At 44.1% G+C, this 16,249-nt stretch overlaps 1 protein-coding gene across 1 annotated transcript in view; it reads left to right on the forward strand.

Annotated features, from left to right (window-relative positions):
• The first annotated feature begins 11,391 nt into the window (after positions 1-11,391).
• The window catches only part of LOC124620266, a 141,398-nt gene continuing 136,540 nt past the window's right edge, over positions 11,392-16,249 (forward strand). Inside the window, exon 1 of the mRNA XM_047146934.1 lies at positions 11,392-11,441. Within this exon, the coding sequence (XP_047002890.1) occupies positions 11,399-11,441 (43 nt within the window). The 5' untranslated portion in view covers positions 11,392-11,398. The remainder of the gene's footprint in view (positions 11,442-16,249) is intronic.

The following is a 16,249-nucleotide window of genomic DNA, read 5'->3' on the forward strand; positions in this document are numbered from 1 at the left end:
GCTGCGGTTACCCTTGACGCTGCATCATGGACAGGAGCGCCTGCGATGGTGTACTCAACGACGAACCTGGGTGAACGAATGGCAAAACGTCATTTTTTCGGATGAATCCAGGTTCTGTTTACAGCATCATGATGGTCGCATCCGTGTTTGGTGACATCGCGGTGAACGCACATTGGAAGCGTGTATTTGTCATCGTCATACTGGCGTATCATCGGACGTGATGGTATGGGGTGCCATTGGTTACACGTCTCGGTCACCTCTTGTTCGCATTGACGGCACTTTGAACAGTGGGCGTTACATTTCAGATGTGTGGCTCTACCCTCCATTCTATCTCTGCGAAACCCTACATTTCAGCAGGATAATGCACGATCGCGTGTTGGAGGTCCTGTACGGAAAATGTACAGAAAATATTCGACTGCTGCCTTGGCCAGCACATTCTTCAGATCTCTGACCAACTGAAAACGTCTGGTTAATGGTGGCCGAGCAACTGTCTCGTTACAATACGCCAGTCACTACCCTTGATGAACTGTGGCATCGTGTTGAAGCAGCATGGGCAGCTGTACCTGTAGACGCCATCCAAGCTCTGTTTGACTCAATGCCCAGGCGTATCAAGGCCGTTATTACGGCCAGAGGTGGTTGTGCTGGGTACTGATTTCTCTGGAACTATGCACCCAAACTGCGTGAAAATCTAATCACATGCCAGTTCTAGTATAATATATTTGTCCAATGAGTACCCGTTTATCATCTGCAGTTCTTCCTGGTGTAGCAATTTTAATGGTCAGTAGTGTAAGTACTGCCCAGTCTGTAGGGTTCCATTCAGTCCACTTAGCCGGAACCAACAATCCCCCACCACGCACCTGTGATGCTATGCAGCTAAAGCAGTGAGCTCCAGTACCCATACAGTACAACGTGGAGCTGGGGCCACTTCGAGATGTTTTATCCTCTTTCTTTGTGTTAATGCAGCTGTATCACACAGCTATTACACACCGAATTGAAGTAGGAAATTATAAACAAAAATATGATTGAAGAAGAGAGATAAAAGAGGATAGGATAGATAGTGCAGTAGAGGCCCCTTCACCTACACTGTCCAGGTAGGAGGTCTCAGAATGTGACCTCAAGCCCAACACCCCTGATCAGCACCTCCCAAGGTTACTTACTACACTGTGTTGATATGCTAGTCTGCTCTATTCTAGGTTAGTGTTTTCCAGGTTTTCTCATGGTACCTTGTACAATAACCAGCCGTAGTACAATATATCTTCTACATCGTGTCTGCATGGTATGTGATAAAAGATTACTATTGATATGTGTTGTATATGCTACGTATTATGTCTCTTCACGTGTTTTATCATGTGTTTACTCTTAATCTAACTCACGCTATGTGTTTTTCTGTTTTATGGTAACAAGTTTAAAGTGGCGTGTGGTACAATAACCGGCCACGATTTTATGACAATTTAAATGTCTCCGGCTTAATCTATGTTCAATACTTCTATTCTTAGCTGTCTCCATGTTTTTCTTCGTGTGTTACGTCCTGTGTGTTTCCGTTTAGGAGAAGTCTGCAGTTTTGAAGTGCTCATCTAAACTAATCCAGTCGTCTGTCTGACGTCTGCTACCATGCTTGTAAGGTCTCATTACTTTATAGATGGTGTGGTCTCTCTTTGAGATGTCGTCTTTAGTTCACTTAGTTGTCCCCACTTATCTGAGTCCCTGAGCACATGCTTTAGTGTTTCTGTTGTGATTCCTGTTAAGTTTTGCCGTGCGCGTGAGTTTCATTCACAGTACAGCACGATGCGTTGAGAGGATCCATGTTCACAACGGCAGCTACTGCCCGGAGAAAGCGAGAAGCGCTCAAACTGAGCTGGATACAGGCCACGCCTATTCATCAAATGAACCAGTTGACGGACGGCATTGACATGGCACGTGTAAGTCGAGGATTGTAGCCAAGACAGCAGCGCATCAAACATTGGCATTAAAATAGCAAGAGAGAAAGACAATCATCACTGTGCAGAAGAAGACTGCCAACGTGCCACCGCTTAGTGACGAGCTGCGAGACTTAAAGCAGCTGCCTAGTTGTATCGCGACACACACGAACAGCCACCAGCCTAGTGAGTCGTAAACGGTGAGGACTGCATTGCAGGGACACACGAGTGCAGACGCGGCTGTTGCTTCGGGAGTCGCCTGCAGATGAGGGCAGTAATAGCTCTAGGATTCCTCTGTCGGTGGACACAAGGGCACAATGAGAGCCGGGAAATTAACAGCCGAGCCGTAAACCAGCTCGCAGCGTGTCTCTGTAATTGGCACGCGTCCCCGGCCGTAACTCGGCACTCGAGTAGGTTGGACCGCCTCTCGGGCAAACAACGTGAGTCTCCCCTCCTGTTCCACTCGCGAGTACGGCTACAGGGTAAGTGCTGGATGGTCCAGCTGTTAGATGCACTGGCAACTAAATTACTGCATAGACTTAGTGCTGTACATGTCTTCTGAGTAATGCGTAATGAGGAGTAAAACCTAATACTTCATTTACACTGCCTAACAAAAAGAATAAAAGAAAGGAATGATACTCTAGAAACGGAGGAGGAAATGAAATGTAATATCATAACTGGTTGAGAGGGAATGTAATGTTATAAATCGATTGTATCCTCCTGGGGGGACAGATAATATTCTATCAGAATTTCTAAAATCATTTGGGCAAGTCGCAAAAAATAACTATTCATATGGACGTGTACAATGTGCACAATGTGATCAAAAGTATCCGGACACCTGGCTGAAAATTACTTAAAAGTTCGTGGCGACCTCCATCGGCAATGCTGGAATTCAGTATGGTGTTGGCCCACCCATAGCCTTGATGACAGCTTCTACTCTCGCAGGCATACTTTCAATCAGGTGCTGGAAGGCGCTAGGCGCTACAGTCTGGAACCGGGCGACCGCTACGGTCGCAGGTTCGAATCCTGCCTCGGGCATGGATGTGTGTGATGTCCATAGGTTGGTTAGGTTTAACTAGTTCTAGGCGACTGCTGACGTCAGTAGTTAAGTCGCATAGTGCTCAGAGCCATTTGAACCATTTTACTGGAAGGTTTCTTGGGGAATGGCAGGACACTCTACACGGAGTGCTGCTCTGAGGAGAGGTATCGATTTCGGTCGGTGAGGCCTGGCACGAAGTCGGCGTTCTAAACCATCCCAAAGATGTTCTGTAGGGTTCAGGTCAGGACTCGGTGCACGCCAGTCCATTACAGGGATGTTATTGTCGTGTAACTACTCCGCCACATGCCGTTCATTATAAATAGGTGCTCGATCGTATTGAAAGATGCAGCCGGCCGGTGTGGCCGAGCGGTTCTAGGGGCTTCAGTCTGGAACCGCGCGACCGCTACGGTCGCAGGTTCGAATCCTGCCTCGGGCATGACAGTGTGGAATGTCCTTAGGTTTAAGTAATTCTTAAGTTCTGGGGGACTGATGACCTCAGATGTTAAGTCCCATAGTGCTCAGAGCCATTTGAACCATTTTGTTGAAAGATGCAATCCCCAATGCCGAATTGCTCTTCAACACTGGGTAACAAGAAGGTGCTTAAAACATCAATGTAGGTCTGTGTAAGACCCCTCCATGAAAAACATGACCACACCATTACACCAACGCCACCGAATTTTACTGTTGGCACTACACACGCTGGCAAATGACGTTCACCAGGTATTCGCCATACCCACACCCTGCCATCGGATCGCCACATTGTTTACCGTGATTCTTCACTCCCTACAATGTTTTTCCACTGTTCAATCGTCCAATGTTTACGCTCCTTACACCAAGCGAGGCGTTGTTTGGCATTTACCGCCCTGATGTGTGGCTTATGAACAGCCGCTCGAAAATTAAATCCAAGTTTTCTCGCTTCCCGTCTAACTGTTTAAGTACTTGCAGTGGATCACGATGCAGTTTGGAATTCCTGTGTTATCATCTGGATAGGTGTCTGCCTATTACACATTACAACCCTCTTCGACTGTCGGCTGTCTCTGTCAGTCAAGAGAAGAACTCGGCCTTTTGTGCTGTACATGTCCCTTCACGTTTCCGCTTCGCTATCACATCGGAAATAATAGACGTAAGTATGTTTAGGAGTGTGGAAATCTCGCGTACAGACGTATGACACAAGTGACACCCAATCACCTGATCACGTTCGATGCCCGTGAGTTCCGCGGAGCGTCCGATTCCGCCCTGTCACGATGTCTTATGACTACTGAGGTCGCAGATATGGAGTACCTGGCAGTAGCTTGCAGTGCAATGCACCTAATATGAAAAACGTATGTTTTTGGCCGTGTCCAGATAGTTTTGATCACATAGTGTATGAGACTGGTGAAATAGCAACAGACTTCCGGAAAAACATCATCCACACAGTTACGAAGGCAGAAAAAGCGGAATTTACGAGAGCTTCGGAGGATTTGAGATCAAATAAGGCAGACTGGATAGATAACATTCCATTAGAATTTCTAAAACATTGGAGGAAGTGGCAACAAAACGACTATTCCCGTTGGTGTGTAGAGTGTATATATCTGGCGACATAGCATCCAACTTTCGGTAAATTTTAATCGACACAATTCCGAAGACTGCAGGATCTGACAAGTGCGAGAATTATCGCGCAATCAGCTTATCATCTAATGGAAACAAGGTGACGACAACAATTGTATACGGAAGAACGGAAAACAAGATTAAGGGTATGTTAGATGACAATCAGTTTGGATTTAGGAAAGATAAAACATTAAAGAGGCACTTCTGACGTGGTGGTTGATAATAGAAAAATCAAGATACGTTTCATAGGATTTGCCGATCTCGAAAAAGCGATTCATAGTGTAAAATGACGCAAGGTGTTCGAAATTCTGAGTGAAACATGGACTGTGGGAAAACCGGAACAGAGGAGAATCGAAGCATTTGAGATATGGTGCTAAGAAGGATGTTGAAAGTTAAGTGGACTGATAAGTCGGCCGGAGTGGCCGAGCGGTTCTAGGCGCTACAGTCTGGAACCGCGCGAACGCTACGGTCACAGGTTCGAATCCTGCCTCGGGCATGGATGTGTGTGATGTCCTTAGGTCAGTTAGGTTTAAGTAGTTCTAAGTTCTAGGGGACTGATGACCTCAGAAGTTAAGTCCCATAGTGTTCAGAGCCATTTGAACCAGTTTTGGACTGATAAAAAATGAGGAGGTTCTCCGAAGAAACGGCAATGAAAGGAATATATGGAAAACAATGACAAGAAGAAGGGAGAGGTTATAGGACATCAGTCACAAGAGGGAGACAGGTTAGCACAAGAGAGAAATTCGTGGCGGACCACATCAAACCAGACAGAAAAAGAGAGCAAAAAGGAATCTTCTCCTCGGTCCTTGATATGCTGGATACTGACACTTGGCGACTTAGACCCACACATGATATATGGGGGGACAGAGGTGCGGATCTTGCTGACCACAGAAGAAACCTCAACATCACGCAGACAGTTCAGATACAAGAGCTATATGTGGGCCGACTTTATCCTGAGAAATCTATCACCACCATATTGTCGCACGAGGGATCAGGATCTGCGTGACGTACAGTTGTGCCTTCCGATTTCTCTCAGCCACTACCAGCTGTAACATGATGTCATGTCCGATGATTCCTTGCACCACGACGCCAGGGGTAGTATCTTTGTGGACCTTCAGAACTTTGGCCCTTTCACCAGGTCACCACCATACTCGCCGACAATGGTCATCGGGTTTAGTGGAGAACGGCGATTCATCGCTGAACTCAACAGTCAGTGCTTCCCAATCTCAGTAATGCATAAAACGCAGCCGTGTGCTGCTGTGTTAATCTCAGCCAACGCATGGTACAGTAATTCTCGAGCCCAGCTGCGGCTATACTTCAGCTAATGCTGCCGGATGGCACAGGACGTTGCGAGGGGTCCTTTACTTGTCGATGGAAGATGGTGCAGACGTTAAGCGGTTGCGCTGTGCTTCGTGCGCGATATGGCTACCCTCTATTTTGGTGGACAGAGGTGGTTGTTCGGAACCTGGACGATGAGAATGCTGCTCCCATGTTCTCATGCAGTCCATTATGGAGCTATTGTCATATCCAAACACCCCACAAATGTGGAAGTCTCTCTATTCTACCAGCCGTCTAGTTGTAGACCAACAGCCGGCCGAAGTGGCCGAGCGGTTAAGGCGCTACAGTATGGAACCACACGACCGCTACCGTAGCAGGTTCGAATCCTGCCTCGGGCATGGATGTGTGTGATGTCCTTAGGTTAGTTAGGTTTAAGTAGTTCTAAGTTCTAGGGGACTTATGACCACAGCAGTTGAGTCCCATAGTGCTCAGAACCATTAGAACCATTTTGTAGACCAACAACAGAGTTCTCTTTCAGACTCTGTCAGAAGCTGATAACGCTGCACGTGGTATTTACATGTTCTTCACAATTATCATTCAAAATCTGACGCTGTTCTCGTCCCTTACTAATCCTGCCATGCCTGGTAACAACACTAAACACGAACAATACAAAATCGCTTTAGTTCCCATTATAGGTGCCACACAGAACTGCAAGTTTAATAATTTGCGTACCTGCCTATGGTGTGTCCATGTACGAAGTTACTTTGACATTCGGCCGTGTCTTCTCAGTGTCACGGGGTCCCGGGTTCGATTCCCGACTGGGTTGGGGATTTTCTCTGCCCGGAGACTGGCTGTTTGTGTTGTCCTCATCATTTCATCATCATCATCATCATTCGTGACAGTGGCTAGATTCGACTGTGTACAAAAAATTGGGCTGTGTAGAAACCAAACATCATCGTCATCTTCTGAGTCTTCCGTCAGTTAGCACTAACTATGCAGGTGGCGGACGACGAGATGGTGAAACGGGTATAAAGAGGAGGAGGAGGAGGAGGAGGAAATTAATGTTTAACGTCCCATCGACAATGAGGTCATTAGAAACAGAGCACAAGCTCGGATTAGGAAAGGACGTGGAAGGAAATCGGCCGTGCCCTTTCAAAGGAACTATCCCATTATTTGCCTGAAGCGATTTATGGAAGTCACGGTAAACCTAAAACCGGATGGCCGGACGCGGGTTTCAACCGTCGTCCTCCCGAATGCGAGTCCAGTGTGCTAACCATTGCGCCAGCTCGCTCAGCTGAAACGGGTACAGTACGGAAACAGTAGTTCAAATGGCTCTCAGCACTATGGGACTCAACTTCTGAGGTCATCAGTCCCCTAGAACTTAGAACTACTTAAACCTAACTAACCTAAGGACATCACCTGCCCGAGGCAGGATTCGAACCTGCGACCGTAACGGTCGCACGGTTCCAGACTCTAGCGCCTAGAACCGCTCGGATATAGTGCTAGTGAGTTATTACTCGTAGAAGCAAGGGGTTCTGGAATGCTCAAAATTTATCATTTACGAGAGAGTAGCCAAAAAAATCGGCATTACTTTCTAAAAGCTATGTATTTTCATACTGTTTACAAAACGACCTTATCCCATTCAAAATACTCTCCATTGAAAGTATTACATTTGTCGCACCAGTGCTTCCACTGATCGAACCATTTTTTGTAGTCATCTTTGGAAATGGCTGACAGCTCTTCCGTTGTTTTTCTATTGACTTCTTAAGTGTTGTCAAATCACGGTTGTTTCATGCCCCTTTCCATGAGTGGAAAGAAGATAAAGTCGCACGCAGACAAGTCAGGCGTGCAAGGTGTGTGGAGCAGTGGAATAATACCATCTTTAGCGGAAAACTCTTCCGAAGTAAGAGTGATTTCAGGTGTGCCGCAGGGGAGTGTCGTAGGGCCATTGCTATTCACAATATATATAAATGACCTTGTGGAGAACATAGGAAGTTCACCTCGGCTTTTTGCGGATGATGCTGTAGTATATCGAAAGGTTGTAACAATGGAAAATTGTGCTGAAATGCAGGAGGATCTGCAACGAATTGACGCATGGTGCAGGGGATAGCAATTGAATCTCAATGTAGGCAAGTGTAATGTGCTGCGAATACATAGAAAGAAAGATCCTTTATCATTTAGCTACAATATAGCAAGTCAGCAGCTGGAAGCAGTTAATTCCATAAATTATCTGGGAGTAGACATTAGGAGTAATTTAAAATGGAATGACCATATAAAGTCGATCGGCGGTAAAGTAGATGCCAGACTGATATTCATTGGAAGAATCCTAAGGAAATGCAATCCGAAAACAAAGGAAGTAGGTTACAGTACGCTTGTTCGCCCACCGCTTGAATACTGCTCAGCAGTGTGGGATCCGTACCAGATAGGATTGATAGAAGAGATAGAGAAGATCCAATGGAGAGGAGCGCGCTTCGTTACAGGATCATTCAGTAATCGCGAAAGCGTTACGGAGATGATAGATAAACTCCAGTGGAAGACTCTGCAGGAGAGACGCTCAGTAGCTCGGTACGGGCTTTTGTTGAGGTTTCGAGAACATATCTTCACCGAGGAATCAAGCAGTATATCGCTCCCTCCTACGTATATCTCGCGAAGAGACCATGAGGATAAAATCAGAGAGATTAGAGACCACACAGAGGCATACCGACAATCTTTCTTTCCACGAACAATACGAGACTGGTATAGAAGGGAGAACCGGTAGGTACCCTCCGCCACACATCGTCAGGTGGCTTGCGGAGTATGGATATAGATGTAGGTGTAGATCAGAAATGGCTTTGTTTGCAGGTGCATTGTCGTGGCGGAAGATCCAGTTTCCTGTCTGCCACAAATCGGGTCTTTTTTGAAGAGCACTGTTACGCAATCTTTTTAAAACTTCCAGACAAACGGTTTGATTGACCGTCTAACAGGGAGGAACAAAATCTGAATGAACTACGTCCTTTGCATCAAAAAAGCAGATCAGCATTGTTTTCATGTTTTATTTGACTTGACGACATTTTTTAGGAAAGGGTGACGATAACGTCTTCCACTAGCTTGGTTGACGCTTTATTTCTGGGTTGTAGCCAAAGCACCATGATTCAACACCAGTAATGACCTTTGAGATAAAATCTGGATTAGTTTCAACCTGCTGTTTCAATGTACATATTTCAGCTCGACGTTCCTTTTGACAGTCAGAACCCGAGGAACAAACTTGGCAGCAACCATTTTCATTCCCAGATCTTCCGTTAAAATTGCCTTAACCGAGCTCCAAAATAGTCCACTAATCTGTGAACTTGATAAGTTGTCTGTCGACGGTCTGCGAGCACAAGCTCTCGAATTTTTTCAATATGTTCGTCTATTCGGAAGTTCGTGGACTTCCTGAACGAGGTTTGTCATCAATCGACATGTCACCATTTTTAAATCGAACAAACCACACGTACACCTGAATGTTTTCCACAGTGTCATCTCAGTAAGCTGTTTTCAACATAAAAACAGTTCCGGCAGCATTTTTAACGAATAAAAAATAAAATTTCACAGCTGCGCTTTGTTCAGTTAAACTTGCCAACATAAGAAACGAAACAAGAATACAACAGGGCTAGCAAAAATATCACTGCAGATGAGCAGAACAAGCCACGTCAACTACTCGTACACAGTTGGCATTGAATTGGCAATGAGTTGCGCTCTACGCTCCTAGCGGCAGAAATGCGTACTAAACAAGCTCCTCCCACGGCAATGTTATTCCGTTTATTTTTTTATTTCAAGTTATTCTATTTTTTTTATTTTTTGGACTCCCCTCGAATTGCATGCCAAGGGAACAACTCCCAAATGCTGAAAATATGGTGGTAGGATGTTCAAACGACACCGTCTACACGGATACAGCTAAGCTTAGTTTGTCGCCAGTAACCCAAAAGTAGCTCGAAATACGGGCTCTGATGAACTAACGGAACACAACGGAACTCAGCTCTGTTTCGCGCTCGAACGTTCAGTGCTCGCACAATTCCGTGCGAGTCAGAATCAGCTATCCGAACTTTAAACGACCGTCAGAGAACTAGACCGTGCATTGCAAGAACTCGTTCACCTTGTCGCAGAGCTACAGGGGCGTTGACAATTCGATACTCGGCCGCTTCCTGACGGACCGGGTTGGGAGGCAGAGAGCTTTCAGTACCAAACGTGGGTAATGTGTGAGAAGTGAAGCAGGAGATTCAGATACACAGATCTGTGTATAGTGTAGTGATGCATTCTTAGAAATATAGATATACGTATCACATTTTTATTCAAGTTATCTTAATGCATGTAAAACCGACCACTTTGGTCAGCAGATTAAGCTACTAGAAGAAATCTGTTACACAATTTCTGAAACAAGTTCATCTACTTTTTCTCTTCATGTAATTGATAGTCTCTGAAACAAACGAGTCAACATCCTGACCTATTTTGTATTTTTTCATTTAGTAAATCCTTATGGAATAACTTTCAGAGGCAACTTACCAAGTAGAAAAGAAGTACTGACTGCTCATACTTGAGCAGAAAGTATAATATGTGGTGTCCACCATCGTTTGTCATGGAAGTACGTCTTTGGGGAATGGGGGTGGGAGTTAGATATTTTAACTGCGCCGTCACAATTCATACAGTCGCTAATGAAACTGGTCAAAAATAATGTATCATAATTTGAGAATAAGTGCTGTCCAGCCCTAAAACACTAGTGGGAAAAATTGTTACCGACTATAAAAGCAGTGAGTGGCTCAGAAATGAGTTCAATATGCAAGAACAAAATTTTTGATCATCTGTCCAATAGCATAAAACATCTGAAACGTAGTAAAATAAGTTTTAAACCTAACCTAACATCATTCTCTTGAATCTTTCCTTCTGTTTCATGGAAGAATTTCTATTTAAAAGCTGATACCCTGAAAGAAATATGTTTTTAAGCGTAGTTGCATGACGACCAAAAAGTATTTATTCGTTAACGTTAACACTAATCACGCATACATATCCTGTAAACTGAACCGTTCCACTTCATTTCTATAAAAGAATCCTTAAAATTATGTATGAAACATTTAATTCACTAACAGGTTAACTAACTTAGTCATGAACAGTAAACAATGTTTAGCTTCTCAGTGGATTCGTCGTAGGCGATCGTTTCATGTCTGTTCTTTCTTTCTTTCTTTTTTAAAAAAAAGAAAAAATAGTCACGTTCTTACCAACGCTAATGTCACCAGTACTTCCTTGCTATGAAACACAAGCAGTTTACGCAGCTTGTACATCACGTCTGTTGAATATTCAAGATCTCAGACCACGTGAGCTACTCGTTACCGACCATAGGCTGTTTACCTCAAGGGTATTCTGCTGTGTGCGTAAATGTGATACTGTGTATGCTTATCACGGTATGTGTGTGGAAACTGAGCTCGTTTTTTACTAATGTGCGAAATCAGTGTTCTCGGAACGTAATTACTGTTGGCAGTGCCTTGTGTGTTGTGGTGTAGCCACTAATTAGCGTATTCAGCTCCACGTCAGACAATAACACGTGCTTTCCTTTTCTGTTGCAGTTGCCATGTGTGTTCTCCCTGCCGCCGTCCACTGCTCCTCTGCCAAAGGTAAATGGTTCTCTCTCATATATCTACAATGAAATTACACACACACACACACACACACACACACACTGCGTCTGTGTGTGTGTGTTTGTATACACATAGGGTCATCCACGAAGATGCGCAAATATTTTAATATGATATTCTAGAAGTAAAACTAAAGAATAAAGGTCATATAAAAATACGTCCGCAAATGTTTAGTTACGGAGTTACGGCTAGTAAAAAATTTTGCCTGAAATTTAGCAACTTCTCTAACAAGAAACCATCGCAAAACTGTACGAGATAAAAGTAAAGCACGATTTCCATTTATTTTGTTGTTATTGGTCAGGTGAATGTAGGTCACGTCGTACGTGTGACATCCGGCGTCGATCGAAATCGTCGGTTGGGTACCTGTAAAAAAAAAAAAAAAAAAAAAAAAAAAAAAAAAAAAAAAAAAAAAAAAAAAAATCGAAATTTTACGTGTTCATTCGACAGAGTGGTTTCAAATTGGCCTAGTGCAATATTTGTTTCATCGACATGTATTAACAGGAACAGTAAAACACGAAGAATAACCGGTATTGCAGCAGCGAGAGGACCGCCATTGTCCGCGCTGCTCATTTGCTGCTGCAGTACTGGGCTATTCTCGTGTTTTATTGCCACTATTAACACATTGCGATAAAACTAATGTCGCGCTAGACTAATCTGGGGCCGCTGCGTCGAATGGACACACAAAATTCGGATTTAAAAATCATTTTGTTTGTAAAGGCAAACAAACGGACGCTATCCTTCGAGACGGGGCATCTCATGAGAGACGTAATGATCAGTATTTGCTTGGGCTTTCTCCAGGTACACACTGAAAGGACAAAATCTGATGGAACACCAGAGAAAATGCGCCTGAAGTCCCATGTATATCACTGTTTGCTTTTTGGAGTTGGGTAAAGATTTGTCTTTTGAACTTGCCTACAGCTGAATGCTACACTATAGTATCCATATTTTTGGTGACACACTTTCTCGATTTGATGGGCACCACTTCATTCTGGTCCCAGCGAGACACACACACACACACGCACACACACACACACACACACACGCACACACACACACATACAAAAAAAAGAAAAAGGTTCAACTGGCTCTGAGCACTATGAGACTTAACATCTGAGATCACCAGTCCCCTAGATCATAAAACTACTTAAACCTAACTAACCTAAGGACATCACACACATCCATGCCCGAGGCAGAATTCGAACCTGCGACCGTAGCGGTCGCGCGGTTCCAGACTGAAGCGCCGGCCGATGGTGGCCGAGCGATTCTGGCGCTACAGTCTGGAACCGCGCGACCGCTACGGTCGCAGGTTCGAATTCTGCCTCGGGCATGGATGTGTGTGATGTCCTTAGGTTAGTTAGGTTTAAGTAGTTCTAAGTTCTAGGGGACTTATGACCTCAGCAGTTGAGTCCCATAGTGCCCAGAGCCATTTGAACCATTTGAACCAGACTGAAGCGCCTAGAACCGCTCGGCCACACCGGCCTGCATCCAGACACTCGTAATATACAGTGCAGTCAGATTAAACACTCATGCTTTTTTTTCCTTCAGTGCAACTTAAGACTTCCCCTCACAAAATTCACTACAGATTTATAGTTTATAAAAATTTATAAATTGATGTGAAATCCGAAGATTAAAACAGAATTACGAGTGAACGAATGAGAATGAGATATGTACACAGATTTTAATTCTCGTCAACACATTCTGAGTTACCCTTCCTAGGAATTCTGCTAGGGTAACACTTGCAAGTCCTCCATTATATTATAGTGTGAGTGATTTACGACTTGGAGAAAGGCAATTAGGTTAGCGTCAAGCATGTCAAGGTGTCATAGGTAGGGCCTAGTTCATATTTCCACTGCTGTGCTGTTTTTACTTTTTGACAGGAGAATGACCTGCCCTTTGGGGCAGACTGGCTACGTGTTGCGATGGTGTTGAATGGCTAATGTTGATGACGTCATAGCTAACCCACTGATGTCCTCGCAGTCTTTGCAGTTTGCTCACGGTACTGTGACTCTTAATAGCGACAATATTGAAAATTGACTTCGTAGCGAAATTAAGGGCTTATTTCAGTAGTGGTACAAGTCTATTACCTCCACTTTTCTGCCTATAATGGTTCTGAAATTAATGATCCAAACAAACAGAAAGAAAGGTTTCATCTCTAGCAAGAAGCCATATGCTTGAATATTTCTGGTATCTCAACTGCAGATTTTTCAGTGCTCATTTAACTTTAGGACTCTGTATCTTAAAATGATCAAAAATGGACTTGTACCGCTATTGAAATAAACCCTTCAGATGATAAAAGAGATTCGCAAGTTTTGAAAGACGCGCATCACATACTCATATTTAGTGGATACACGAACCTTCTCGTTCTCCAGAACACCATTTGTCGTAAGAGTTCACGTGACGTACATATGCATGCTTTTTCTGCGCGTGCGAATGATAAGGCCCGTCAGAAGTTGATGCGTCCAATTTGCGGGTGCAAATTAGATGTGAAAAACCGTCCATAATTTTGTAATATGTTGTTACTGTGGAAATGGAGACTTTGATATTAGACAGTGCAAACTCTGGAAGATGGTAGACCCACACTTAAAAGAAAACTAATTCTAGTGTAATGGGACAGGCCATAGCGGTGTTCAGAAGCGAAGAAAGAACTCCAGAAACCAGGGGTTGAATGTCATCGGACGACGGTCTCCCAGTTCAGTAAGTCAGCAACGGCCAGCAGCTTCCGTACCACCACTTCCGCGTGTCAGCGCCCTGGTAGTGGGCCAACCTTCGGGAAGCTTCGGCTTTTCACCCATTGGTTCGTGACGGCAGCCACCCCTCAGTCATAATCCTCGGTTCCAGACGCTTCCGCGTTACACACAAACGCAGCATCTTTCTTTAAAGTCAGCCCACAGCGGCTGCATTCAAATCCCACAGACCAGCACGTACAGGCTGACCACCTGTTTTTATGTAGCGTGTTCTTCCAAAGTATCTCACTGCCGGTTTCATAATGCAATATGCTGTTCCGACTAGCAAATCAAATCGAATCGCTAACGCTGCATAAAACTGGAAGCAGTAACAATAGCAACTGTCAATGGTGGCAATTTTAATTAAAACCACCTCTTTTCCCTTTGGTATGAGTAAGAGGTCTTGTAATTATGGTAGGATTGCAGATTTTGCCTGTTTGGCGACAGGGAAAGGCACTGGGGGGAACTGTAAGGGTCGTAAAGTTACTCCTCTCGAGAGGCAGAGTCTCTTGCAGGTAATCTCAGGAAAGAGAAATCTGCTGACTGAGCACAGCAAGAGCGATTAGCAGGGCGACCAACCCATTGTAAAGCTTCATTGCGTGTGATGCGAAAATAATCCTCTTTGGTAAAGACACTGATCTGGAGGACAGGAGAAAACTCGTCGGCTAAGAGTGTGGGACCAGCCATTAGACCCGGAGACAAGCTGGAATGTTTGTTCAGAATTCAGTAAGGAGATCGGTGACTGATTGATAATAATTATTTTAGGTGATTGGAGAGTTACCGCGAGTGCGTACATGGAAATCATCTTATTGCCCGTAACTAGAAATCTGTTACCTAGTGCGGAAGATTCTCTGCCTTGTTCCCTGACCCAAAAGAGAAATATACTTCATTGGTTAAACACAGCAATATCCGTAAGAGCAGGGAAATTGTTAGCATGTTTATTACATTATCACTGGTCAGGCTCAAAAGTTCTGTTCCAGTTGGTTAGCGAAATTTTGAAGTTGGCAGAACCACCTAACTTTCGTAGAGGAGAGTAAGAGCACATTTCCCGTCACGGCGTGTCACAGCACACTAGCTCCCGGGATACCACAGAAGACACACTTCCACAGGTCTTGGAGGCAGCATGCTTGATGTTAGAGCTGCAGAGTAACGTGAGTACAACATAGATCAGTATTCAGATTCCATGGCTGAACTAAGGAGTCTCAACCACTGGTGCCGCCAACTTCTGCGAGTGGTAAGCACGGGCTGTATTTGCAGCCACCGAGATGGGGCGAGTGCAAAGCCATTTATCTTGGATCAGGCTTTCTTTTTTTGATCTGATTTTTACAGCCAGCTATGTCAACCTACCATGCGCCTAGGTGAGAGTACAGGTGTTAGTTCGTGTTGTTCTAGAACCTTTCTTAACTCGTGATTTTTCATCGCAATCGTAGATCACATTCGTGACACAGTTTTATATCGTTTCTATCATATGTCCAGCTACGCATGTTAAGGCGGTCTTCCCTGTTTTCAATCTCCTGTCCATTTAATAATTGATTATATTCTTGATTCAGTGGATAAATCATGTTTAGATGTCGTCATTTTTTTCTGTTTTCCGTCTTTTCCTTCGTTGCTCTAACTTCGTGGAGGTATGTACCGTCTGTGCAACTAAATGAAGGCACTTTGTTTATTGTCGTACGCGTTTCGATTCTTTTATTTGGGAAGAATCATCAGTGGCCTCAAATACATGTTTCCCTTTATACATAGAATAAACGTATTATGTGGTAAATATAATATGCTCCTATGTTACATTTTATCGTCTTTTTCTCCTGCTTTTTAGGTTAGAAGAAACTTTTTAGCACATGTTCCGTATTGTGAATGTATCGTTCGGCGTTACTTAAGATTTCTAGCGCTGTTAACACATGGGAGTGGTCCTGGAGATATATTTGCAAGTTTTCATGCTCCACCTGGCCCATTTCTGGCGTTCATTCATCCACATTTGTCACATCGCATGTTTAACTTGCATTTTCCATTTGGTGATCAACATACCGGGGTCACTCCAAAAGAAATGCACACTATTTTTTTTAA

The sequence above is a fragment of the Schistocerca americana genome, chromosome 6 (assembly GCF_021461395.2).
Source record: "Schistocerca americana isolate TAMUIC-IGC-003095 chromosome 6, iqSchAmer2.1, whole genome shotgun sequence".
Classification (NCBI taxonomy): Eukaryota; Metazoa; Arthropoda; class Insecta; order Orthoptera; family Acrididae; genus Schistocerca; species Schistocerca americana.